Source organism: Convolutriloba macropyga, chromosome 6, assembly GCF_964194025.1.
Source record: "Convolutriloba macropyga chromosome 6, txConMacr16.3, whole genome shotgun sequence".
Taxonomy (NCBI): Eukaryota; Metazoa; Xenacoelomorpha; order Acoela; family Convolutidae; genus Convolutriloba; species Convolutriloba macropyga.
In genome coordinates, this window is record NC_134473.1 from 28651040 (window position 1) to 28677145 (window position 26106).

At 33.4% G+C, this 26106-nt stretch overlaps 1 protein-coding gene across 1 annotated transcript in view; it reads right to left on the reverse strand.

The window, feature by feature from the left end:
• Window positions 1-388: 388 nt before the first annotated feature.
• Window positions 389-26106, reverse strand: part of LOC142340914 (chondroitin sulfate N-acetylgalactosaminyltransferase 1-like) — a 53417-nt gene continuing 27699 nt past the window's right edge. Inside the window, exon 5 of the mRNA XM_075391692.1 lies at window positions 389-1113. Within this exon, the coding sequence (XP_075247807.1) occupies window positions 553-1113 (561 nt within the window). The 3' untranslated portion in view covers window positions 389-552. The remainder of the gene's footprint in view (window positions 1114-26106) is intronic.

The window sequence follows — 26106 nt, forward strand, 5'->3', positions numbered from 1 at the left end:
ATAGCAATGAACATAGCTAGGTTCATAATAGCAAGACCAAGATCGAAGACATAATGGCCAAAAGGGCGCTTAGCCGTCAACCAGAAAGGATTTAGCCAATAATTTAGTTATATATATTTATATATATATATATATATATATATATATATATATATTAATACATATATATATATATATATATATATATATATATATATATATATAAATATATATATATATATATATATATATATATATATATATATAATTTTTTTTTCTGACAAATCATAATACTTTTTGTATAATTTGAGACTGTGCATAATTTAAGAAATTTCCTACCAGTTAAGGAGGCATGCAATTCTCTATATAGACAACAATACAGCTACTTGTAAAAAAAATTAAATGACTTTTTGCCATCTTTGAGTCATTTTCTTATGAAAACGATTTGTGTTCTATAGACAAAGGAGTTCTTTCATCTAATATAGCTGAATATACAATTCTATAAGCGTAAACCTCAACTAAATTTTTTTAGAAATGGTTTTTGGCGCAAGTTGTATATAAATGTTTGAAACGTTACTTGTCTTTCATCAGAGATAGCTGGCAAGAATTTTTCCCTGTAATCCAATAATGCCATGCAGCTGTATTCTGTATATCTGCTCGTGAACACTTTTTTTGATGCCATTGATGGTACAAACCTTCATCTTTTGCTCGAAAAATTGCAATACCACTTTTCAATGCTTTGAGGAAAAAATTCACATCTTCTTTGCCCCAGGCAAAAATTTCATCAAGTTTGCCCAAGTTGTTGAAATCTGAGTTTACAATGCATAGCATTCCAAAACTGTGTACTCGCCATAGACCAGTTGAACTGTTTCGATCGGACGTGAAATCTTCTCTCAAATCAAAATTTCTCTGGGATGTTTTCTGATGTGGGTTTTTCTGGTGCCAAAATATGGGAAAATAGACACTTTGAGATTCAATGGTTAATGATTTGCATCGTTTCAGGAATGGTTCGGTGGCCAATACGTCGATATCTGTAAAGAAGATAAGAACGTCTCTTCTGAACAGCTCGGCAGCTTCCTTTGCTCCTCTATTGAGAAACATCCCACGTGAAAACAAATCGGCATTGTTGAAAACCTTAAATCATAAGTTCGTGAACGATTTACGTCGGATGAACCGGAAGAAATGATCTTTGCTTGAAATCCGTGAATTACGTTCAAATATAAATACTATATGTAGAGAATTAAAAAGCACGGATGAAACTTAAATTAGGTATATCTGCAGAATTGTTAATTTTTTTAAATAACTGAAACGGCAAATTACGCGACAAAGTATTTCGAATTCCATTCATTTGTGAGAAACTTCCCTGGCATCCTGAAAAAATTTTTAGGACAAAAGTGATAAAATATGATAGATAGACTTCAGAAAGCCACTGGCTGTCAGGCATTAGAAACTGGGAAATTTCTCCCAAATACAAATCTTTAACCCTTTCCTATATTAAAAAAACTAAAGTCGTTTTTACCAGTTTCTAGGTTTCTGAAAAAAATGCTGTTTCATCCGTGTTAATTTCTCTTGTATAAATGAAAGCAAAAATTACCGGAGAGAAGTATAGTGTTTGAATCAATGGAAAAGGAAGCAGAAATGAAACAAAGCAGAGCTATCAAATTTTTTACTGGGAACAGTGGGACACTTTTTTAAGGAAAAAATGTAAACACTAGTGCACAGAGAGCATTATTATTGCAGCTAAAAGTAAGAGTTACTCGAATTGAGAAAAAGCTGGAAATTGATGCCACTCCCTTCTGTTGAGCAAAAAGACTTTCAATTTCAGTGGTAAATTTAATGTTGAAATATCACTTAAAATTTTTGATTCACAACATTACCAAATAAACAGTTGAGCGATTTGATGCTATAAACAGGTTTTCAAAGACAGAAAAAAAGGGTTATTAAACGGCCCATGCATTGCAATAAGTTAACAAACAAACATAATACCTTCAAGCAGGAATAATTCAAAAAGTGTTCCATTCAAATTGCTTTGTCTTTTTGTTTAAAATTGAATAGTATCAAACTAGACCGGTTGAAAAAACTTGCTAGACCGCGAGATATGCAGTCCGTCTTATGCAGGGTAGTCTAGTCTGATAAAAGACAAATCGAAGGCAAGAATATATGCCTAGGACCTGTCGAGTGCTATAAGTCTTAATTTTAAGTTGGGGGGCTGAAAGAGTTAAATTACAAAAGAATGATATAAAAGTACATCTTACTAATTACCAGTTGCGTTGTAGTATTATCGGGATGAGCTCAATGACGATTGTTATCAACCTTCTTGTGTTGTAAAACTTAAAAAAATTTACTGAAATAATTGTTGGTTATTGTATAAGTTGTTTACTGTTTAAACAGTATATATTCGAAGATGTTTTAGTTGAAAATTTCTGTTAAGGAAAAAGAGCCGTTGTCTGCGGCTTTCTGTGAGTTCAATAATAATTCTTATCCTGCTTCTTTTCCTCATTAACTTCGGTGAAGCATTGGGCCGATAGGGGGCGGAAAAACCACGTTCGCGTCCATAGTGAAACGGTTTCCTAATTTTCCTATTGGCCGAGAAATTGAGAGAAAAATTTCTGCTCATCTCATGAAACTATTATTGCTCTCTCCTTTAAAAAAAAATTAAAAAAGCGGGAGCCTTCGAGCCTGTTCCATCCTTGCGTAGGCGCCTGATATCTTCCCTTCTGCTTTAAAAAACCAGATGAAAGGGAGGTTTCTGCGGGGGGAACTATTGCTTTTCGCTTGATCCACCTGCACAGTTCTTAGCAATTTCCATGAGTTGCAAAGGTCACTCAAAAGGCAGGGGAAGTGAGCAGTATTATCGGCGCCTACTTAAATTTAGTTCAAGTTCCAGTTTGAATTTGGTCCGGGATAATCCAGGCCTAAGTTGAGGCTCGTTTAATAATTAGAGCTTAAAGGCTCAAATGTTAATATATTGTTAGCCTAAACGCGCGTTAATTTGTTTGGCGGGTGCTCAAAGTAGTGGTAGTTAACGCTTTAAAGTATGCGGTTAATACGCCGGGTTGTTTAATTAACCGCTCTTAATTTAGCGGCCTTAATACTACAGCTCACACCGATTTTTAACAGAAAAAAAAATTGAATAAAAAAAGAAACCTACTGCATCGTATATAATTTTATTTCATATAGGGAGTTAAGGAAGGGTTTATTTTCTCTTTTATTCGCAGTCTTTGGTACATTGGTTTTGTACAATGAGTGGCATCGTTCTCGAGTAGAGTTGAATTTGTTGTTGTTGGAGAGTGGTTCACGAAAACGAAGGGGGCCAGATGGTCCATACTGTTAAAATGGGTATTGTTAAAATGGGTACACACAAATGACCACATTGGTAGCCGCGGTAGCAAAAATTTGATTGCAAAAGGCGATGAACGGTGGTTGTAAAAAGTGAATAACAAAAGGCGATTTGCTAGTCAGAGTATAAAATTTTAAGTTTCTATATTGAAAATGGATCGGCTTCATGCTAGATGAGTTTTAACAGTTGAAGGTTCACGCTAGTTTCATCTGACTAAAATTACTTTTGATCCACATCTATTCATTGTCAATGATATGGACTTCCTGGACATCTTGACTGTCATCGTATGACTCTGGGGTCTTCTCGTGCTTAGAGATCAGTGACTTTATTAGCTTTTTTTGTTTCTGCCTCTTCTTTTTTTTCTTTTTCTAACTTGCAGGTCAATTGTTTGATTTGTTCACCTTATTCCTTGTTTGCCATTCCTAACTTTTTGTTAGCCGACTTTATTGCAAGATGCTTCTGAGCAAATGCTTTGTTAATTTGCTTCAGGTTGCTTTCTTCTGTAACTTTTTTGTAAGAACGTACTGCCTTCTCCAGTATACATCAGTTGTTGCTTTTCCTTTCTCTGTATTGTTCACTTGCAGACTTTTGAATTTTATTTGCAGTTCCTGCAATTCCGTCTCTCTGATGAACAATTCCTGTCTGAATCTCGTATTTTCCGAAATTAAGGAGTATCTCGTGATTTCGTTCTGTTCATTAGTTGAAGGGAAAGCAGTTATAGCCGCATATAGTACATTAGCGCAAATGTCCAGCTGATTGTTCCTAATATTATACATTTTTGTGGTCGGATTTCGGTTTTAAATCCTCCATACATTTTGGTTGTTGCTCAAAGCGAAGTCTTTTAGAACTGGTAGTTCGCGTGCTTTCATAAAGAGTTCTTCTCCTGTAATGATATTGCTCACTTTAACTCTTTCGGATACGGCGAATTTATTATACTCAGTTTTTAGCGCATATTTGAGGTTTGTAACAAACCTGGGGTTTTCAGAGTTCATTTTTGCTTCTCTTGTTTTCTGTATGTCTAGGCAATGAGCGATGTTATTTATATCATCTTCCGTTAACAGATCGTCAATATTTGACATTTTCTTGACTTTTTCAGCGTGACCGGTTCGATGATTTCCTATAACTATTCTCTTCCGATTGACTATTCAATTGTTTTGCGGATCATATTGACTGGAAATCGATGGAGGTGCAATGGTTGTAGTAACTGGTTGTGTTTTCTGAGATTTAAATGGAGGCTTTGAGAAAATAGGAGGCTGAGAAGAATGGATTTGTGTTTGTTCCTGTTGTATTGTCATTTGTTGATGTTGACTGGGGATTAACACGCTTGCGAGTGTGGGTCTGGCAGTCATTGTGAGTGTTTCCTAGTTAATGATCTAAAATGTTTTGATTTTGGTTAGCCTGTGTCATTAATATCACACATTATGGCATTTTATAATTGCTTGCAATTATCTTGCTAATGAGAGTAAAATGTAATGTAAAAAATTGGTAAATAGTTTTTGAAGTTTTTGAAGTTTTTGAAGTTTTTAGTAAAGTTTTACTTTTTCTGTTTCTATTTGTCTCTTTTCTTAGTAAATTGTTTAGAAAGTTGTTTTCCTTTGCTGATTGCAATATATTGGAGATTTTATAGTTTTTATTTTTTGTTTTGTTTGTGGCTCAGCACGGGTAAAAATAGAAAATTTGAAAATAATAGGGTACAAAACTAAATGCACATAAAAGGATTTTTGTTGCCCATTTTGCACCATGACATCTGAGGTGTCTATTTTTTGTTATCGCTTATTGCGTACGTGTTCTTCTGCATGAATAACAAATAAAATAATCTGTGATTGTGAATGCCAAACATGGTCTTAAACATACTGGGCATTTTGGTTTTGATTTTTTATAGAGGGCGTCTTGGCATGGCATGCATATGTAGTGCGGGTTCTCATTTGGTACGGGTTTATGTAATTTCACAAATTTCGCGCAAACTTGAGAGCAATTAGGACATTTAATTTTTGATTTATGGGTAAGCCAACGGGGTATTTGGAAGGATGAAGGGGATATTCCCATTTTTGAGATAAAAGATTTTTGAAAATTTTGCAAGTTTTGATTAAAAAGGGGGGAGTCAATAAAAAAAAATTATACTTATGTCAGGCGGGCAGCCCTGACACAAGTACGTCTTTCTCCGCTGCCCGGAGGTGTGAACTTGGGGAGTGTGTCACACTATATACTGCTGCAACGACCCGTGCAGCTGGGGAGACAACCATGCCGAGCTGAAAGAAGGAATTTGTTCGGGATTTTTATCGTGTTGGTGCACCACCGTAGATATAAGCCCATAAGATGAATTTAGTCCCTCTTCAAGGAAGGGAAGAAGAATTTGAAATATGGCGCAAAAAATTAGGATAGTCATGGAAATAGCCATGAAGGAGGTGATTAAATGGATGAAATTTTAGTTAAACATTCTAAATTATGTTTATAAATTTTATCGGAATTTTTTCGGTCTCGAAATTTTTATGGGAAGTTTGTTTCTTTTAGATGTTTAATGTTTTAGCGCATATTGTACAGGCTGAGTAATCATTAGCACAACTTTTGCAGTAGTTAACTGGAATATGTGTTGAAAAATGAAGGACTTTTGCAATGGAGTACTGTAATTTCATTGCTTTGCAGGGTCCACACTGGAACCATAGGAAGATTGAAAAAATGATGTTGAATGTTGTACATTTTGGGCACATATCATATCCCATATCTGTAATTACATGTTTGTAACATATTAAACACGCTACAAGTGTTTGTTCATTTTCATCTTCTGCATGTAATTTTTTGAAAACGGTTACTTTTTCATGACAAAGCAAACACGGAAGTGGTCCCTGTATTGGTTTTGGTTTACTTATATGGAGGTTTTGGGTACTCATGTTTAAAAATTGTAAGGATTTTTTAATTCTATGTTATTGATCGTCGTTCTTGCGGGAATTGTGGAGCTTGGATGGCAATGAGGAGGAAAAAAGGGTAAAAGGGAGACTAATGACGACAAGGAAGAATGTAATTTTTTGTAATTTCTATGTAATTTTTTGAAATTTCTGCAGGGTAAATAGCAAATAGGGCATTCGATCTTGGGGATTGTGTCAATTTGGGGTGCTTGAAAAGTGATTAATACGTTTCCAATGTAGGTTTTTGAAAAGAGAAATTGTATTACCAATGGTTTAATGTTGTTGGAAGTGGTGACTTTAGGTCTAATATTTTGAAGAAAAATTCCCAATGGGGGTGATCTAGTTCTATTGTTATAGTTTCACATTTTTTGGTGGTAATTTTACAATAATGAATCTTTATAGATGGTACAAATCCGAAGTTTGTCATCGTAAAGTTCTGTTCAACTAGCCTAATCTTTACCAAGTTGTTATTGAAATAAAGAAACATTTTGCTGATTTCAGTTTATTTGGTTCGATACATCGATTTTGACGGAACAAAAAGAAGAGGGAATAGGGCAAAACTTTTTGTTTTGGAGAGGCAAAAAATCTGTTTTTATTGGATGATGCTTTGTATTGTCAACCAAGCGCTCATTGAATTGGAAGAGCATTATAGGATATCTAAATCAAAGGAATAGGATTCGTTACATCCAAAGTGTCACATAGATTTGTAAAAAATGGCCAATATGGGGAAGCTGGTGATAATGTAATGGAATCATCAGTCCAAGTTTCTAAGTATTCAAAATGCAAAATCAATAAAGGAATGATTTGATCGTTCTCTGTTTTTATGAAGGATTTTTCAAAAAATTGTATTTGTATAAGACAGTCTTTATAAGGAAAAATCGTATTTTTTAGAAAAATAGACCAGTTGAGGGAGTTTGAAAGTACTGTTTTGTCTGGTAGATAAGAAAAAATGAAATCCAGAAACTTGAGGTTACTTATCAATACTGCTAGTGTTTTGTGAAAAATGCTATTAGGTAGTGTTACAATCAAAAATACCATATATGTGTCAACGTGTTGTATTGCTAATAGCGAAAATCCTTGGTTATTGAATGTTATGGATAAATTCCTTCCTTTTAATGGAATCATTGTTGAGAGTTTAAATCAGTTGGCAGAGTGTTCAGATTAAATAGCGCTAAATACGCAAAATATTTCCAATAGGGGCATTCAAGTGTAATTGCTAAACTGCAAGTTTCCCAAGCATCCCAAAATTCAAAGTCTAAAACCAATAGCGGGGTTATAAAATTTTGTTCTTGTTCAAAAGTTTTTCTTATTTGATAGATCGAAAGTAGAGGATCCTTGAAGAGAAAGTACATAACAAACTGTAAATACTGGTTTGGCCTAATATTGTAAAATAACAATAATTATATTGCTTGTAAATTTTGTTAAAAACTAATTATGAATTTAAAAAGTCGGTTTTTGGGTAGGTTCGAACAATTTCGAAATTACTACCTAGATTTATAATGCTTATATTTCGTCAACTAATGATCGTGATAGAAGGAAAAAATTGTAATTTTATATTGTAACTCGAGTATATCAGCATAATAAATAGAAGCAACTTTAATCAAAACATTTTTTGTCGCTGCAAGAGATACTCGAAGCCAATATTTGTCCAGTTTGGTTACCAAATTGAGAAAAGAAGACCTTGGGTTGTTTGAAAAATTTCATGTTCATAACCAAATCTCAAATTTTCATACCCAAAATAAAAAAAATTTTAAATTATGTCTTTTAGGGGGGTAGGATTTGATTCTGATTGTTTGCGTTTTGTAATTGAGGATACATTTGATTTTCTTACTTTTTGTTTTCCTCAACAATGGGTTTATTAGTACACTCGTGTCGGTTTTCTATTGTACTATACGTGTGGTAATTGTTTTGAATTGCATTTTGCGTAATGGGAGCACTGGGTCTTTCTTCATTTGAAAAAACTGTTGTAAAAAGGGATAAAAGGAATATATTGTATGTTGCTCCTAACATAATTTTCCAAAATCGTAAAGTTTTGTTGGAGATCGTATATAGTTCAAATGCTGTAACTATTGCAACTACTACGTCTATAATAAATTTCAAAACAAAGAAAACATGCAAAGTACATTCCAATTTTTTCAAGACAGTAAGTTATTGTGCCGAAAGTGCGCTTGAAACTATTTGAGAAGTATTGAGGAGATGATGAGATAACAAGGAATCAAGGTAAATTTGTCTATTAATCCCTATTGCGGAAGCAAAAATGTCATTTTGTGTGTAATCAAATTGTCTACTCATTAAGACTTCCCTAGAAATTTTTGTCAGAACTGCCTTTGATGCGTCTGAGTGTAAAATGTTGTCCCGAAAAGCTTTTAGTTGATTAGGTGTGTAAATACCGGCTCGTTGTGATTCTTATCCGGTAAAGTTTGGTGTAGAACCTACAAATTTCGATGCAAATATCCTAGGCGGTTGCAAAGGAACAGGTGCTGGCATTAAATGGTACCAAGAATTATCATTATCAATATCAAGTTGGTAAGCATTTTTGAAACCCCCAACACATTTTACTTTATTAGCTGCAGGATAAGTTTGCCTGGTAACTGGATCGGCAAACGTAGTCCTGTCATTATAATGGATAGGGATTCTATCATAACACTGATCAAGAACATTAAGTGGTGAATTTCGTTTGGGACACTAGTATAACCAACCTATGCTAGCATCAGTGTCGAAAAACATCGAGCGGTTGCCGGTTAGCATGAACCAGCCAAACAATTATTTTGAGTGGCCAAAATAAATATCATTTGTTTTTGAGTGCGATCAAGCTCGCATTGATTCATGACCACACTTTTCCATGCATGTTTTATTTGCAAGTAATTATGATAATCTATGTAGTCCATTTTTACCGCGAGATTAAGGTCATAATCCAGTTTATCCTTTCCTACGTGTTTTCCAGGTTGGAAACCATTATAGGCGGCTGAATTCTCTTGATCAGCAGACGGCACTCTTTTTAATCCATTAACAATTAAAGTATTGTCAGGTTCAACACGAAATTTAGGGAAAAATTGTTGTACAACTTTTTTATTTGGTACGCCAGTCTTCATATTAAATCCGCCATTATAAGAAATCCATAAATTTAGAATCTAAATTGGTTCTACATAGAAATTCAGGTTTTCCACACACCTTTTCCTTTTCATCAACTATTCTAAGTTTGATATCCATTTCAGCAGGAGAATAGGTTCCTGGGCCTTCATTTGGTGTCTCGGGTTTTTCATCACTTACTACGAAATACTGTATGTTACCAGTTTCGTTTTCATGTTTTAACATTTTAGCATTTTGTGAAAGTCTTTTGGTAACTATACAATTTTCCGGTGCCTACCAATTAAAAGCAAAGGGGTCGAGTGATGTTGAAGAACAACGATTTTCTGATAGAGCACAAGGAAGTTTTTGTCCTTGACTGTAGTAAATGGATCTATCTTTTATGTCAATATCCAATATACCCTGTTGCATCAAAATCTCAAAGGAATAATGTTTTATTTGTCCACGATCATCACACGATGCTGGTAATTTTTTATCTAATTTTGTTCCTCTGTTGTGGTAGGTCACCTTACCTACTCCGTATTTTTTATCGATATCTATTTCGTCACCAAATTCTGTAACTTTTTTAATTAGTGTTTTGTTAGCTTGTAAACATTGTTCGAATAAGATCATAAGTAATTACTGGAGCATTGTGTACTATTGATGAATGTGATCACATACCACAATTGTAACGTTAGACCATTGCTTTAGCTCTATACATTAGTGCTATTAGAAACGTTTGATGAGATCTTTGATAGAGTGTAACTTGTGTATCTACCATTTGAATATTTTCAGGTGTATTTTTACAAGGCGCAACTTTACTTAAGGCATACATGTTATTTTCTCCTGGTTGGGAGCAGTCGTAATGAGTGACTCTTAACTTGTCAGATACATCGTTTAAATCGTCAGAAGGAATAAGATTTGCTCTACTGGAACTAACTAAGGTAAGAAAAAATAAATTGATGACATTAAAAAAATAAAGCTAAGTTTGTTATAACGAGGATTTCTGTTCATCCTGTCTTTGTCAGCTAGAAGAGGTTTCCTAAGTTTGAATAGTAACAGGTACATCCAGTTACTCGTCTGGGTTTATCGGTACCTAAAACAAAATTAAGTAAATCGGGCCTGATAGCGGGAGGGGGCTTTTTTTGAGCGGTTAGAAGATCTAACATTTGTATGATTATCTATTTGAGTGCTTTGAGGATTTTGGTTTTGAAAGTTTTGATTATTATTGCTATCGATGTATAGGACTTAGGTTCGGATAGTCAGGTCGTCTTAGAGAGCTCTGATTTAATGCAGTTGGAGTATTCGAATGAGTTTCTATTAAATTCCTATTGTTTCCAGATGTGGAGATAGGGCCACTTTTGACACTTTCTTTGAAGCCTGAATCGGACTTGCTAGGTGTTCTGTGTGAATCGGCTTCCTTGTCGGGATTTTCAACTTTTGGTGATATTCTCTCTACTGGCAAATATTTTGAAACACACGGGTTTTGGAAGGAATGTTTAGTCAAAGGACTATTCAATTTAGATATTTGACTGGTCATTAGTTTTTTATAAACTATCCAGAATTTTATAAATATGTCAGAATCATTGCTGTCAATTCCATATTCTAAAGTAAGTTCTGGTATAGTCTCCTCAGGGTAATACTCAACTAAGTGGTTCCTATTCGCCACTTTTATCACGGAAGTGTTGCTATCCAAAGTTAGTTCCTAATTTACATTGGTGATTTTGTTTGTTACTGTGTATGGTCCAGATCTTAATTCTTGTAACTTTTTGGATTTACCCAAATCAATTTGATGATTTTCCACAACTACCTTTTGACCGGTTTCTAGTGGTTTACCCATTTTATGTTTATTTCGGTATTTATGGGCTCTGTTATTGCTTTCTAAGCTTTGTTTGTAGGCGTTGTTATAAATTTGTTTGAAGTGGTTCTCTCGCTGCAAGAGTGAATTATTTATTGTCGGTTTTAGTAATTTATCAATTTCGTTGTTTTTCGAAGCCTGAAAGGTGTGTCTATGCAATGGAAGTCCTTTTCAGAACTCTGAGTTACAGGTTAGTTTAGAGTCTTTTATTAATCCCAGTTTTAGAGAAAGTGGAATTTGCGGTTTTTGTCCAAACACAATCTCATAGAGAGAAATACCTGAGCTTGCATTAGGAACTGTATTGTGGGCGAATGCAAATTTTGGCGCTAACTCATCCCATCAACCCTGTGTTATCCCTAGTTCATGGGTGTAACTAGTAAAATTTTGGTTCATGAATGCGGAAGCCTTATGGTAGACTAGTTTTTGTGTTATTCCAAATGCGAGAATAAATTTTTCAAGTGCTTGGATTGTATCAACAGCGTCGGTTGAACGCACTGGGTAAACTTAAATAAATTTAGAAAAGGAGTCTACAATAACTAAGCAATGATTTTTTCCGTTTGATGGGGAATTTAATGGTCCTTTATGATCAATGTGTACCGTATAGAATGGGAAAGGTACCGTATCAGTCCATTTTTCTAATGGTGCTTCATATAGAACTTTGCGTTTATGTTTGTTTCTTTGACAGTCTAAACAATCAGCAATTACATTCTCTATCCACTTGAAAAGACCAGGCCAGTGGAAAAATTGTTTTACATTTGCAACTGTTTTGTCGAGTCCTTTATGTCCTGATAATTCGCAATGTGCCAACAAAAAACTTTGAAAAACAGGGATAATGGAACGCAAATCTTTAGATATTCAATGTGTGGGTCTTCTGAATGTTCTTTGATACATAATAGATTGCCTACAAAACACAATTTTTCAAAATTGTTAATTTAAGCCTTTATTGCTTTTGATTGACAGAATTCAATGTTTTTCTCATTCTTGCTGTTTTCGGATTGCATGTGTCGAATACTTTTTAAGACAAGATCCATCCCTTAATTGTTCCTGACAGATTACTTCGGTGTTTAAATCCACTTCGTTAGAACACGTTGTAGGCTTTTCAGTTAGTTCTTTTGATGGGTCTGATAATTTTTTGATAATTCCAGTCCCATCAGGGAGAGTGGTTTTTGCAAGGAAGATTTTATCATATTCAACAGGTGAATAAGAATCATCTTCTGATATTTTTTCCATCTGCTCTGAGGGGTGTTCAATTTGAGGAGTGGAATCTTCATTGAATAGTTCAAACTCTTTTCTGAAATCCATTTCTTGGTCGCTTTCTTCCTCATCATCAAACCGAATCTCAGTGTAAAGGTCCGAATTAACAGATTCGTCTGCTTCGTTTACTGGTGTTATGTAGTGGTTTTCATGGTGTCTATAGTGGTTTATAGAGGGGCAATATGCAAAGTTTTCTGAAACGTTGTTTATTGAACAAAGTCCGTTTTGGTTAGGATTGTAGTGTTGTCTGATCATTTTATCGTTTTTAAAGATGTATTTGTCTATTCCTGTTTTGCTTTGTTTAAGAATTGGGCAAAAATCGTCTGGGGGCCTTTTTCACTATCTCGTAGAATAAAGTATTTTTCCTCATAGCCATTTTGATCGTAAAAACTGATATCTTTTGGAATTTTCTTGTGTTTGAGTTGGTATCTATCCAAGTCTTTGATTTTGACATTCCGACTTAGAATATCTGGAAAAATTATGTTTTTACCTTCAGTCCAGATTATTTTCAAATTTTGGAATTGAGATTTTACTGATTGATATAAAAAAAATTTGTGTGAGAGTTTTCCTCGCCTGCCCCATAGATACATTAAAGGTTTATGGTCGGTATAGACGTAAACAGGATGGGGTGACCCAATTAAGTAATGTTCGTAGGTTTGCAAAGCTGATATTACACCACAAAGTTCACGTGCTGTTGTGCTCATTTTTGTTCCTCCTTAGTGTAAATTCTGGAATTGAATGACACTATTCTTTTCCCCTCGGGGAATTCTTGAACCAATATTGCTCCTACGCCTATCGATGATGCGTCTACATGCACATGAAATGGGTACTTAGTATCAGGTATTGCTATGATCGTATCTTCGCTAATTCTGCTTTTAATATCATTAAAGAGTTTTTCGTGTTCTGGTGTCCAAGCAAATTTGGTTTCAGATCGTGTTAATTCGTAAAATGGCTAACAATCTACATGTAAGTTTTTGATATACATGCTAAAGAATCCTAAACACCCTAAAATTCTCATAACATCACGCTTGCTTTCTGGCGATTTTAATGCTTTAAGATCTGCAACACGTTTTTTCACTGGTTGAAATCCATCTTTTCCTACTACATGTCCAAAAAATTGTACCTTTCTTAGAAAGAATTTTGTTTTCTCAGGTTGTGCTTTTAATCCTGATTCTCTTAGTAGGTGATGGTACTCATTAATAATTTCAAACATTTCTGTTTCAGTTTGGGATTGTCTGATTGTGTCATCATTGTATGTGATTGCTTGTTTGTTCCTAATTCGTGGTGCAAAATGAATAATCATTATTCTACTAAAGAAGTTAGGGAGCCGCATAGACCGTAGAATCCTCGTTCAAATGTGTACTGCTTTGGTTCAATTACAAAGCTTACAAGTTGTTTTGTTTCCTCTGTAAGGGGTACTTGATTGTAAGCTGAACAAAGATCACTCGTAGTAAAAAAGGTTCCTTTCAATCTAGTAAGCAAAGTTCCGATGGTTTCTAGAGGCCATGAAAATCAACTTAAGTCTGTGATTGAAATTAAATACCCAGCGTCTATCACTAATTTAACTGTGTTCCCTTTGGGTAGGATAATAATTGGATTACTGAATTCTGATCCCATTTCTTTATCATTACCCATTTCCCGAATGATGCCTGATTTACATAATAGTTCCAGTAGGTTTTCTAACTTTTCTTGGTAATGTAAAGGTACCTTAGAGGGTTTCTGTTTGGCAAGAGTTGAATTTGGTAGGAGCTTGACATGAAATTTTTTTTCTATTTTTCCAACATCGTAGTTCTGCTGTGAGTACACGTCTTTGTTATTGATTAGTGTTTTCATTAACTGAAGTAGTTTTTCATCACTCATATCTAATTCGCTGAAGTCAAATCATTCGCTGAAGTCAAATCTGATTCGCTGAAGTCAAATTCGCTGAAGTCAAATGCTTTTCTTTTCTTTTTGATAGTTCGTTGAAATCCAATTTTGATGTCACCTTTGCATTTTGTTTCTCGCTTTCATGAAATATTTGATTCCAGTTTGTATCACTATTCATTAAGTGATTGACAAAAGCAAAATTATCAACCACCGAGAATTCAGGTTCAATTGGTCCTTTTTCAATAACAACCTTCCTATTATTTGGTTTATTTAGCATAATTGGAAGTTCTTTATCTTTCCTGAAACACTGGACATTGTATGTGTAAATACCTTTGTCCTGAAGATTGTTTCCTATTATGAATGATGTCCCTTTTCGGAAAAATTCGTTTGGGGGTCGGATTCAAATGACGCGTGTAGATTTTGGGTGCTAAGGGTAATGGTTTTTCAAGAGTTACAATTTTGTATTTACTTATGTAAGGGTAGATTTTTGTTTGGAATCGAGAAAGTAAGACTGAGACTTCAGGGAAAGTTTGTAGTTCAATTTTTGGCGAGACATTATCAATTGATTTTGCGGTATTTTCAATAAAATCCATTCCCAGTAGTTTTGGTTTGCAACCATCTTTAGCCGATACCCACTCGGAGACAGATACCTGATATCTGCCTTCTATATCAAAAGAGGTTTGACATGTTGTTTGAACAAAGTAGCTTTAACTTTGAGCCGTTGACTGCAAGAGTATTGGTTTTGGAAATTTTTAGTTCACGTTTTTGTGTTTTAGAGAGTTCAAAATAAGTATGGTAGTTAATAATTGAACTTGATGCTCCTGTCTCTAATAAGAATTGAGTTTCTAAACCGTTATTTTTATTCGAGTCTCCGATGGATTGGTATAAATTAATATAAAAATGTGAATAAATATCTTTAGTATTGGTATTAGTAGTATTTAATGACAGAGACGTGTTTAGTTTAAAAATATCTCGTTGTTATTTTCGTCAACATAGTATCCTCCCTGCGTCCCGCTCACAAAGTGTACTCGGGGACTTTGTCCACGGCTGCTGTCCCTAGAATTATTTCGTTCACTTGAGCTGTTTGGGGTTCTATCGCAGCTATTACGATTTCGGTCTCTGTCCCGTGATCTATCGTAGTGTTGATTGTTATTGATTTGCCTTTCGTGACTACAGGGCCTGTTAGTTTGGTAATTGCTAATGTATCTATCATTATTTGGTCTGTCTTGTGACCGACTCTGATTATGGTAAGCTCTAGATTGATTAAACTGGCTTGCTGGGTGTGGAGACTGATGTCTACTACGTGTGGAGTAATTATTTTGATAGTTTCTAGATGATTGATTTTGATTAGGATAAATTTTTTAGATTGCTGGAAATTTTGATTTCTGTTTCCTTTATATGGTTGTTGTCGATTTTGACCAGGTGATTGACTTCGATTTCTTTTATAATTGTCAGTAAATTGTTCCCGATATTGAGGTGGTAAACGATTTTCGTTTTTGAAACCTTTATACTTAAAACAATACGCAATGGTGTGTCCGGAACGTTTACAAAATTTGAAAAACCTAGTTTGATTTTGTTTGAACCTGGGATTCTCTGTCTGGTTATTATTGTTGTACGTGGCATTTATTTGTGATCTTTAAGAAGGCTGCTGAGTTCTTTAAGTTCTTGTCTTATTTCTTGAATTTCTATTTTGTTATCTATACTGTTGCATGAAGTACCGGTGAATTCACTACTCATCGAATAGCTGATATCTTTATTCGAAATTTGATATTGTAATATTTGCCAAGTTGTCGCATGGTGTTCTATTAGTATCTGATGGGCTTTTTGTTTGAGTGATGGAGGGGTTAGACCTCTCACAAAAGTTTCCATGCATTTTATTGGACAATAATTGTTATTAAATTCTGGTTCGGGCCATCACTTTTCTACTATTTTTGTTAGCCTATGTATGAAACTTGGGAGCAGTTCGTCTGGTTGTCGTTTAATGTGTTCAACTTCTGTTTTATTCTATATTTATCCTTAGCATCCGTAAACCTGTTGATGAACTGGTCACGGATTTCATTCCAATTTAACCCAGGGTTTAATGAATCGAACCATTGTGCAGCTGGTCCGTGTAAAACTGAACCAAAAAGAGCTCTACGTCGTGCATTGTACGTTGCTTGGAGACCTGCGTCTGCTGGATCTCTTTGCCAAGTGAAAATTGTATTTTTCTTTATATTAAATTAAAGAATTCTTGGGCGTCCTCTGACGGATCGAGTCTCGTAAAATTTTCTAATGCTATGTCCTGGTAGGCTACAACGTTTGCCATTTTTATGTTTTGTTTTATATAATTTTTCTACACTAAGTACTTAATTGTTTGTATAGAAGTGCGTAGAAAAGTTATGTAAATATGAAGGTTTATATAATTAAATATAAAAACTCAACTAAAATAGAAATTGTTTGCGATTTGGCAAAAACTCAATTTGTTTTGGCCGTTTAGTGATTGTATTACAAATTCGAAATGTTTTCCTTTATCTGTGCTAAAAATTTCTACCCAAGAATGGCTATCAGTTTGTTCAACCGTGTAGTTCAATAACCAAGGATATGTAGTATTCGAGTGTTCAATCACAATACAATAATGCAAATAATCTTGAATTCTGCTAAACTTTACTTGTGTCACTTTCTCTTCCTTTATTATTAATTGTAGCAAATTTGTTAAGTCTTGGGGTTGATCCAGTAAGTCTTCAGGCTGATCAAAACATATGTCGTAAAATTTTGGTTTTAAAAAAGTGAGATTTTTTAGTGCAAAAGGTAGTAATTTTTTTTGGTTATTCATACACGTTTACAGAGTTAGGTATTTCTATTAATGTGTTTTGGTTTTCTAAAGCATACAAAACTTCACTGAAATTAGAATTTGAATGTTTAAATGTTAAATAAATACGCTGTCTAGTGTCGTTAGGAAATTGGAAGAATATAGCTAAGTATGTTTTATTAAGACTAATTAAATAAAAGTAAACTTTACCAATATTATTGTTTTCTTTAATTTTAACGTTCAAATGACCCACTTCCTACTGTATGTATATAAGTCATGCAAAAAACGGTTAATTTAATTTTTTACAGTGTTTCTGTAAAATTTTATAAAAAGTGTGTAAAAGTTTTATAACATTGCTTTTAGTACATTGAAATATACAGAAAATGAATAATTTGTGTTAATTTAGTGATAATTTTTTGCTTAAATTTGGGCTAAAATATCGTCAATTGTTGTTTAATTTTATTAATTTTTAATTTTTTTGTTGAAATTCCCATTAAGTTTAATTATTCTGGCGTATTTTTGGTTATTTTGTCGCGCCTTCTTGCTGATATTCCCCTTTTGTACTAAGTTTTGAGGTCAAATTTATGACAATTTGTGTAATTTTCTATGCAAAAGCTGATAAGATTTGGAAATTTCTTATAAAAATTGTAATTTCCAACATAAATTTCTTAATAAATTGATCAAAACCCAAAAATTCTATTGTGAAAATGGGCTATTTTCTTAAAATTTAGACACAACTTTGGCTAAATTTATGTAATTTCTATCACTTGCCCGATTTTTGTTGTTATTTTAATGCTTATATTAAACCAGAATTGGGTTAATTTATGTGAAAATTCAAAAATATCTGCCTAAACTTGTAGAAATTTCGGTATAAATTACACTGAACACACACTGGGGGGATAAATTCAGGTTAAATTTAAGTCAAGTTGTTTGGAAATGCTATAATTTGGGCAGAAATTCAGTAAAAGGTGGACATATGTTACTCTAAATATGATTTGGGTGGATGAATTTTGGTTAAAATTTGGCTATTTAGTGTGAAAATACTAAAAATCAGCTGTGAATTTGTTAAAAATTGGCTAAAGTTCAGGCTAATTAGGTGTTGGAGCAGCGAAGTTTGGATAATTTTTGGTTATTTGTGGTGTAGATGCTAAAATTTAACCATAAATTTGGTCAAAATCGGTTCAGAATCAGACTAAACAGGTTTTGGGGGGAAGAATTCTGTATAAAATTCAATTATTTAGAGTGAAGTTACTGAAATTCAACCATAAATTTGGTGAAATTGGGTGATAATTAGGCTAAATAGCCTAATACTATTGCTTTTCCCCTGATCCACCTGCATAGTTCTTAGCAATTTCCATGAGTTGCAAAGGTCACTCAAATGGCAGGGGAAGTGAGCAGTATTACCGGCGCCTACTTAAATTTAGTTCAAGTTCCAGTTTGAATTTGGTCTTGGATAATCCAGGCCTAAGTTGAGGCTCGTTTAGTAATTAGAAATTAAAGGCTCAAATGTTAATATATTGTAAGCCTAAACGCGCGTTAATTTGTTTGGCGGGTGCTCAAAGTAGTGGTAGTTAACGCTTTATAGTATTCGGTTAATACGCCGGGTTGTTTAATTAACCGCTCTTAACTTAGCGGCTCTAATACTACAATAGGAAAATTTTACAGAAAAATGCTAAGTTGAGAAATGCTAAGCAAAGTCTTATAAAACACAGTTCAAGTCTTTGAGAACACAAATAAGCTAATTCAGGTTGTTGCCAATGAATATTTGTGATCTGAATTCGATGATATTACAATGCATTGCCTTGATAATTGTTCCAACCTTCAATGAAATCAAGGTTAGAAACTATATACCAGACAAATTTTTCTGTTCAGCCAACTTTGGCAAACCAATATCTTTTTGCGGAAAAGTGGTATCATCGAAAAAATTGTTGACGAACTGATTCAATTGTTAAAGAGATTATTTCAATTTTAATTGACGATTCTTGCAAAGTTGAATTACGAAATTCTAAAAATTGTTTCCAGCCATCTCACACTTCGTGTTCTTTTTAATGTAAGTTTTTATATAAATATAATTAATAGAGGTTTTCATAAAATCAATATTAGTTTGGGGCTTCACATAAAACCCAAGCAAAAAAAAGAGTGTCAGTCACTTTTTTAAACATACTGAAAATGTACAAAAAATCTGTTCTAAATCTAGAGATCATTGTAATCAATCAAAGAGTTTATTCAAGTTAACCGTACTTTTCATAGCAAGCAATTACAATTGTGAAAATGAGATGAGGTTAAAAGCTCATGTGTTCTTCTTACGATCGGTAAACAATGTAACCAATTATTTTGGGAGAAACTGAAAGTAAATTAATTTTCACAGAAAATTTAGGCTTGTTATTCCTTATTTTCTTACTCATCTCAATCATTATCGACTAGTTATCTCTTCAAAGATGCAGTAGCAACAGCTGAGTGCAGCTGTTACTGGCCTTCGTTGGATTTATACAAGCCAAAGAATTGGAATGTGTGATGCCAAGTTGTCGCATGGTGTTCTATTAGTATCTGATGGGCTTTTTGTTTGAGTGATGGAGGGGTTAGACCTCTCACAAAAGTTTCCATGCATTTTATTGGACAATAATTGTTATTAAATTCTGGTTCGGGCCATCACTTTTCTACTATTTTTGTTAGCCTATGTATGAAACTTGGGAGCAGTTCGTCTGGTTGTCGTTTAATGTGTTCAACTTCTGTTTTATTCTATATTTATCCTTAGCATCCGTAAACCTGTTGATGAACTGGTCACGGATTTCATTCCAATTTAACCCAGGGTTTAATGAATCGAACCATTGTGCAGCTGGTCCGTGTAAAACTGAACCAAAAAGAGCTCTACGTCGTGCATTGTACGTTGCTTGGAGACCTGCGTCTGCTGGATCTCTTTGCCAAGTGAAAATTGTATTTTTCTTTATATTAAATTAAAGAATTCTTGGGCGTCCTCTGACGGATCGAGTCTCGTAAAATTTTCTAATGCTATGTCCTGGTAGGCTACAACGTTTGCCATTTTTATGTTTTGTTTTATATAATTTTTCTACACTAAGTACTTAATTGTTTGTATAGAAGTGCGTAGAAAAGTTATGTAAATATGAAGGTTTATATAATTAAATATAAAAACTCAACTAAAATAGAAATTGTTTGCGATTTGGCAAAAACTCAATTTGTTTTGGCCGTTTAGTGATTGTATTACAAATTCGAAATGTTTTCCTTTATCTGTGCTAAAAATTTCTACCCAGGAATGGCTATCAGTTTGTTCAACCGTGTAGTTCAATAACCAAGGATATGTAGTATTCGAGTGTTCAATCACAATACAATAATGCAAATAATCTTGAATTCTGCTAAACTTTACTTGTGTCACTTTCTCTTCCTTTATTATTAATTGTAGCAAATTTGTTAAGTCTTGGGGTTGATCCAGTAAGTCTTCAGGCTGATCAAAACATATGTCGTAAAATTTTGGTTTTAAAAAAGTGAGATTTTTTAGTGCAAAAGGTAGTAATTTTTTTTGGTTATTCATACACGTTTACAGAGTTAGGTATTTCTATTAATGTGTTTTGGTTTTCTAAAGCATACAAAACTTCACTGAAATTAGAATTTGAATGTTTAAATGTTAAATAAATACGCTGTCTAGTGTCGTTAGGAAATTGGAAGAATATAGCTAAGTATGTTTTATTAAGACTAATTAAATAAAAGTAAACTTTACCAATATTATTGTTTTCTTTAATTTTAACGTTCAAATGACCCACTTCCTACTGTATGTATATAAGTCATGCAAAAAACGGTTAATTTAATTTTTTACAGTGTTTCTGTAAAATTTTATAAAAAGTGTGTAAAAGTTTTATAACATTGCTTTTAGTACATTGAAATATACAGAAAATGAATAATTTGTGTTAATTTAGTGATAATTTTTTGCTTAAATTTGGGCTAAAATATCGTCAATTGTTGTTTAATTTTATTAATTTTTAATTTTTTTGTTGAAATTCCCATTAAATTTAATTATTCTGGCGTATTTTTGGTTATTTTGTCGCGCCTTCTTGCTGATATTCCCCTTTTGTACTAAGTTTTGAGGTCAAATTTATGACAATTTGTGTAATTTTCTATGCAAAAGCTGATAAGATTTGGAAATTTCTTATAAAAATTGTAATTTCCAACATAAATTTCTTAATAAATTGATCAAAACCCAAAAATTCTATTGTGAAAATGGGCTATTTTCTTAAAATTTAGACACAACTTTGGCTAAATTTATGTAATTTCTATCACTTGCCCGATTTTTGTTGTTATTTTAATGCTTATATTAAACCAGAATTGGGTTAATTTATGTGAAAATTCAAAAATATCTGCCTAAACTTGTAGAAATTTCGGTATAAATTACACTGAACACACACTGGGGGGATAAATTCAGGTTAAATTTAAGTCAAGTTGTTTGGAAATGCTATAATTTGGGCAGAAATTCAGTAAAAGGTGGACATATGTTACTCTAATGATGATTTGGGTGGATGAATTTTGGTTAAAATTTGGCTATTTAGTGTGAAAATACTAAAAATCAGCTGTGAATTTGTTAAAAATTGGCTAAAGTTCAGGCTAATTAGGTGTTGGAGCAGCGAAGTTTGGATAATTTTTGGTTATTTGTGGTGTAGATGCTAAAATTTAACCATAAATTTGGTCAAAATCGGTTCAGAATCAGACTAAACAGGTTTTGGGGGGAAGAATTCTGTATAAAATTCAATTATTTAGAGTGAAGTTACTGAAATTCAACCATAAATTTGGTGAAATTGGGTGATAATTAGGCTAAATAGCCTAATACTATTGCTTTTCCCCTGATCCACCTGCATAGTTCTTAGCAATTTCCATGAGTTGCAAAGGTCACTCAAATGGCAGGGGAAGTGAGCAGTATTACCGGCGCCTACTTAAATTTAGTTCAAGTTCCAGTTTGAATTTGGTCTTGGATAATCCAGGCCTAAGTTGAGGCTCGTTTAGTAATTAGAAATTAAAGGCTCAAATGTTAATATATTGTAAGCCTAAACGCGCGTTAATTTGTTTGGCGGGTGCTCAAAGTAGTGGTAGTTAACGCTTTATAGTATTCGGTTAATACGCCGGGTTGTTTAATTAACCGCTCTTAACTTAGCGGCTCTAATACTACAATAGGAAAATTTTACAGAAAAATGCTAAGTTGAGAAATGCTAAGCAAAGTCTTATAAAACACAGTTCAAGTCTTTGAGAACACAAATAAGCTAATTCAGGTTGTTGCCAATGAATATTTGTGATCTGAATTCGATGATATTACAATGCATTGCCTTGATAATTGTTCCAACCTTCAATGAAATCAAGGTTAGAAACTATATACCAGACAAATTTTTCTGTTCAGCCAACTTTGGCAAACCAATATCTTTTTGCGGAAAAGTGGTATCATCGAAAAAATTGTTGACGAACTGATTCAATTGTTAAAGAGATTATTTCAATTTTAATTGACGATTCTTGCAAAGTTGAATTACGAAATTCTAAAAATTGTTTCCAGCCATCTCACACTTCGTGTTCTTTTTAATGTAAGTTTTTATATAAATATAATTAATAGAGGTTTTCATAAAATCAATATTAGTTTGGGGCTTCACATAAAACCCAAGCAAAAAAAAGAGTGTCAGTCACTTTTTTAAACATACTGAAAATGTACAAAAAATCTGTTCTAAATCTAGAGATCATTGTAATCAATCAAAGAGTTTATTCAAGTTAACCGTACTTTTCATAGCAAGCAATTACAATTGTGAAAATGAGATGAGGTTAAAAGCTCATGTGTTCTTCTTACGATCGGTAAACAATGTAACCAATTATTTTGGGAGAAACTGAAAGTAAATTAATTTTCACAGAAAATTTAGGCTTGTTATTCCTTATTTTCTTACTCATCTCAATCATTATCGACTAGTTATCTCTTCAAAGATGCAGTAGCAACAGCTGAGTGCAGCTGTTACTGGCCTTCGTTGGATTTATACAAGCCAAAGAATTGGAATGTGTGATGCTCTGTCCTCGGTCTTTTTGTATAATGTGGTTTCTCGGATGATATTGAGATTTCAAATGGGACAATGGGCGACGCCCAGATGTTATCAGATTGCATTGCTGTCCCAAATCTGGCTTTAGTACTCTTAAGCGCTATTAGCGAGCATAAAAAACTGGAAAAACCTAATTTTAAGGTAAAAGTATTAATCATTCAATTTTTGAGACAAAAACGTGAGGTTTCTCAATTTTTCATAGCATTTTTTGTGGTTTTAGTTCGATGGTTCTATTTGGCATTGGTTGAAATTCGTAGAAATTTCGTTTAAAGAGCAAAATTTTTTTCCATGTTTCGCTTTTGAGTTTTATATTAATTAACAAAAACAAAAATGTCTACCATATACATGCCAATAATAATAAATTGCCATTTTCGTGACATTTTTCGTCTTTGGCTTTCAAGTTCAAATGATAAGCTGGTCAATTTTGGTGGTTTTTCAGTTCATTGTACAATTGCATATCAGAACTTGTCCAGATATATTTTTCTATTTTGCCATCACAATTTTTGTTCCGAACATAGGAGGTCGATTTGGCTTCACATCAGCTTTTGATCATTCAAACAAATATTTTTTTGGTTTAATTGTCTGCAAACCTATATTTGGACATTTATTGTAAAAACAACTTTTCGTTCTTTTGTCGAATTTTTTTTTGTTGTCAATTATCGGTTTTTCTTAATTTTTTATTTTTGTGAAACCACTATTAGGCCATTAAATAGATTCAAAAAAAATTAAACTCAATAATATTAATTGGTCATTTTTGTGAACTTCTTCCTCTTTGGCTAGCACGTTCAAATGGCAAATTTGACAATTTGAGCGATTTTGCAGTTTCTCGTACAATTATCTGGGTTGCATATCAGAACTTGTCCAGCTATATTTTTCTATTTCACCGTCACGCTTTTTGCTTTGAACACATGAGGTCAATTTGGCTTCAAATCACCCGGGTCGAGGTGTCAACGCTAAAAAACGCAAAATTATGTAAGATTGGCGTTGGATGCGTAGAATTTATTAAGATCTACGCTTGAGCGTAGATCTTACATAAATTCAACGCCTTCAACGCTAATCTTACATAATTTTGCGTTGAATTTTGGCGTAGATCTTACATATTTAGCGTTGAATTTTAGCGTAGATCTTACATATTTAGCGTTGAATTTAGCGTAGATCTTACATAAATTCAACGCATTCAACGCTAATCTTACATAATTTTGCGTTGAATTTTGGCGTAGATCTTACATATTTAGCGTTGAATTTTAGCGTAGATCTTACATAAATTCAACGCATTCAACGCTAATCTTACATAATTTTGCGTTGAATTCTGGCGTAGATCTTACATATTTAGCGTTGAATTTTAGCGTAGATCTTACATATTTAGCGTTGAATTTAGCGTAGATCTGACATAAATTCAACGCATTCAACGCTTATCTTACATAATTTTGCGTTGAATTTTGGCGTAGATCCTACATATTTAGCGTTAAATTTTAGCGTAGATCTTACATTTAGCGTTGAATTTAGCGAAGATCTTACATAAATTCAACAAATTCAAAGCTAATCTTACATAATTTTGCGTTGAATTTTGGCGTAGATCTTACAAATTTAGCGTTGAATTTTAGCGTAGATCTTACATAAATTCAACGCATTCAACGCTAATCTTACATAATTTTGCATTGAATTCTGGCGTAGATCTTACATATTTAGCGTTGAATTTTAGCGTAGATCTTACATATTTAGCGTTGAATTTAGCGTAGATCTTACATAAATTCGACGCATTCAACGCTAACATTACATAATTTTGCGTTGAATTTTGACGTAGATCTTACATATTTAGCGTTGAATTTTAGCGTAGATCTTACATATTTAGCGTTGAACTTAGCGTAGATCTTACATAAATTCGACGCATTCAACGCTAATATTACATAATTTTGCGTTGAATTTTGGCGTAGATCTTACATATTTAGCGTTGAATTTAGCGTAGATCTTACATAAATTCAACGCATTCAACGCTAATCTTACATAATTTTGCGTTGAATTTTGGCGTAGATCTTACATATGTAGCGTTGAATTTTAGCGAAGATCTTACATAAATTCAAAGCATTCAACGCTAATCTTACATAATTTTGCGTTGATTTTTGGCGTAGATCTTACAAATTTAGCGTTGAATTTTAGCGTAGATCTTACATAATTTCAACGCATTCAACGCTAATCTTACATAAATTTGCGTTGAATTTTGGCGTAGATTTGGTTTTTCTTTCAAAAAGTCAATTTTTTCACTGTTTGAATACCTATACTTTACAGGTTTGAAAAACGAAGACAGCAAAAAAACATATTTTAGTGCCCTTTCATAGTGCAAAATTCGTTTCAGATCATTTTACGATTTCAAAACTTTTCCAATTTTTTTTTCGAAATATCAATTTTTTTCACTGTTTCGAACCCTATACAGCAAAGGTGAGAAATATGAAGTCAGAAAAAAGTCATTTTTTAGTGCTCTTTTATAGTGCAAAATCCAATTCAGACCATTTTACGATTTCAAGTTTTCCATTTTTTTTTCGAAAAATCAATTTTTTTCACTGTTTCGAACCCTATACAGCAAAGGTGAGTAACATGAAGTCAGAGAAAAATCTTTTTTTTCATGCTCTTTTATAGTGCAAAATCCAATTCAGACCAGTTTATGATTTAAAAATTTTCAAGTTTTTTTTCGGAATAGCTAAGATCTATGCTAAATTCAATGAAATATATGCAAGTTCGACGCTAAATTCAACGCAAAATATGTAAGATCTACGCTAAATTCAACGCAAAATATGTAAGATCTACTCTTTATAAGGATTGCGGCTCTTAACAAAACCAAGGTGCGGTGACGCAATGGTAGAAGAGGCGACAAGTAAACAGGAGGTCAGTGGTTCGAGTCCCATACCCTCTACGCGTTGATTTTTTGTAAGATCTACGCTAAAATTCAACGCAAAAATATGTAAGATCTACGCTAAATTCAACGC